Source organism: Babylonia areolata, chromosome 31, assembly GCF_041734735.1.
Source record: "Babylonia areolata isolate BAREFJ2019XMU chromosome 31, ASM4173473v1, whole genome shotgun sequence".
NCBI lineage: Eukaryota > Metazoa > Mollusca > Gastropoda > Neogastropoda > Buccinidae > Babylonia > Babylonia areolata.
The window spans coordinates 9,515,891-9,518,390 of NC_134906.1; the positions used below are offsets into that span (position 1 = coordinate 9,515,891).

Genomic DNA, 2,500 nt, shown 5'->3' on the forward strand with positions numbered 1-2,500 from the left:
AGGCCATCCTCAAGTACATCATGGCCAACTACAAGGTGGGCGTTGAAGCCACCAAGATCAACGCTCATCTGAAACTGGCCCTGAGGGCTGGAGTGAAGGCCGGTACCCTGAAGCAGGCCAAGGGCACTGGAGCTTCTGGCTCTTTCCGTCTGGGAGAGAAAAAGGTGGCTGCTGCCAAGCCCAAGAAAACCAAGAAGCCCAAGTCTCCCAAGAAGCCCGTTGCCAAGCCCAAGAAACCGAAGTCTCCCAAGAAGCCCGCTGCCAAGAAGCCCGCTGCCAAGACCAAGAAACCTGCTGCCAAGACCAAGAAGCAGCCAAGAAAGCGGCCAAACCAAAGAAGGCTGCCAAGTCTGCAGCAGCCAAGAAGGCAGCCAAGATGTGAAGAGCTCCAGCTTTCTTCACCTGCCTTCCCCTTCCCCACCTCCCCCCAGGCCCTTCTTAGGTCTTCCCATGTAGGTTGGACATCTCGTTGCAAAGTTGATTTTAATTTAAACACACACACACACACACACACACACACACACACACACACACACTACAACACAACACAACACACACACACACACACACACACACACACACACACACACACACAGAGGTAGTCTCACAGACATGAAATCCACGAATTCACACACAGGTCTCAACGCACATGCAAACCCATAGGTACAACAGGTATGCAACATTTGCAGCTAGCGCAGTCTCACTGACATAAGCCACAAAACAAATGTACACAGGTCCAACTCAACACATAGCAGCACGAGTCCCAACACTACACACACACACACACACATACACACACACACACACACACACTCTCACACACACACATCCCCAAACTCCATAGCATGTTGGAGTGATTCAATCTCTTGTTCCATATATGTATTTCTTTTTCGTGTTTATTTTTTATTTCATTCATTTTCTTATTTTTTGTGTGTTAAAAAGATCTTGTGTGTGTGTGGTACATGTAACTCTGCATGAGTGTCTTTTCAACATTGTTAAGGTTTATTTGACATTAAGATTGATTCTGATCCTGATTCATCCACATTCCCAATATCACACAGTATTACCCACACACGCACTCAGTGGCAAAATACCGAAGAAGATAATTTATATGATTCTGACAGAGCAACAGACAGGTAGAAAAAAAAAGAAAGGTTGGCTCTACGCTGTGGCGATATGGTAAAGCGGGCAGCCTGTTCTTTCCACATGGAGAAATATGTTCACCAGCGATGTCCAACTTTAGCAACCTGGACCTAAATGCAAGGTATATTTCGGGTCTTTTGCAATGCAGGCATGAAGTATAACATATATAACAATCATTTGAGCTTTGTCATCCACTCTGAGTAGGTAAACTATGGTGTAAACTGCCTGAAAAACCACCGTCATTACCCCCTCGCTGACCTGATAACGACATCACACGCTGTCCTGCAATTGCAATTATGGCGGCTGTACAGGAAAGCGTGCATGTCGTTATCAGGTTAGTATGGGACATAGACATTAGAATTCCCTATGAGATATTTGTGTCTATGTATGGGGTTATGACGGCGGTTTCTCAGGCAGTTTATTCACAATTTACCCACTCAGAGTGGGTGACAAAGATCAAAGCATTGTTATTTATATGCCTGCATTGCAGTATTCACGAAATATATCCGTCGTGCATTTAGCTCCAGTAAGTTAGGTTGCTAAAGTTGGACGTTACCTCACTGGTGACTAGAAAGTCAGTGACACACCACACTACAGTTTGATTAACTGATTGATTGATATGGATACTTATAAAGCGTCTATCTCGGCTCGGTCGGAGACCAAGCTCTAAGCGCTTTACAAACACGGGGTCATTTACACAACAGGCTGCCTACCTGGGTAGAGCCGTCTGACTGACGGCTGTCACTGCCGTGAGCGCTCATCATTCGTTTCCTGTGTCATTCAATCAGATTTCAGGCACGCACACATACACACTCACACAAACATGTAACATTTAACATTATACGTGTATAACTGTTTTGTTTATTTACCCCGCCATGTAGGCAACCATACTCCGTTTTCGGGGGTCTGCACAGTGCTGGGTATGTTCTTGTTTCCATAACCCACCGAACGCTGACATGGATTACAGGATCTTTAACGTGCCTATTTGATTTTCTGCTTGCCGTATACACACGAAGGGGGTTCAGGCACTTGCAGGTCTGCACATGTGTTGACCTGGGAGATCGGAAAAATCTCCACCCTTTACGGGCCCACCAGGCGCCACCGAGATTCGAACCCCGGACCCTCAGATTGAAAGTCCAACGCTTTAACCATTCGGCTGTTGTGCCCGTCTTGTAAAAGTAATCGGTTCAGTTCAATACAGCGCAATGCAGTTTGTTGCAACACAGTACGACGCGAAACAAAACAACACAACACAAACACCGTGAACTATAAGGGCCCGTAATGCTGCTGGTCTAAATATCTGACTTAACTGTGCAGGAGTTTCTTCCCTTGTCACAATCTCGTTGTTTTGAGCCCG

At 46.0% G+C, this 2,500-nt stretch overlaps 1 protein-coding gene across 1 annotated transcript in view; it reads left to right on the forward strand.

The window, feature by feature from the left end:
• LOC143275777 (histone H1-like) overlaps positions 1 to 1,297 on the forward strand; it is a 1,442-nt gene extending 145 nt beyond the window's left edge. Inside the window, exons 1-2 of the mRNA XM_076580056.1 lie at positions 1 to 452; positions 1,292 to 1,297. The exon at positions 1 to 452 is cut by the window's left edge and continues 145 nt beyond it. Of these exons, the coding sequence (XP_076436171.1) occupies positions 1 to 452; positions 1,292 to 1,297 (458 nt within the window). The remainder of the gene's footprint in view (positions 453 to 1,291) is intronic.
• Positions 1,298 to 2,500: the final 1,203 nt, after the last annotated feature.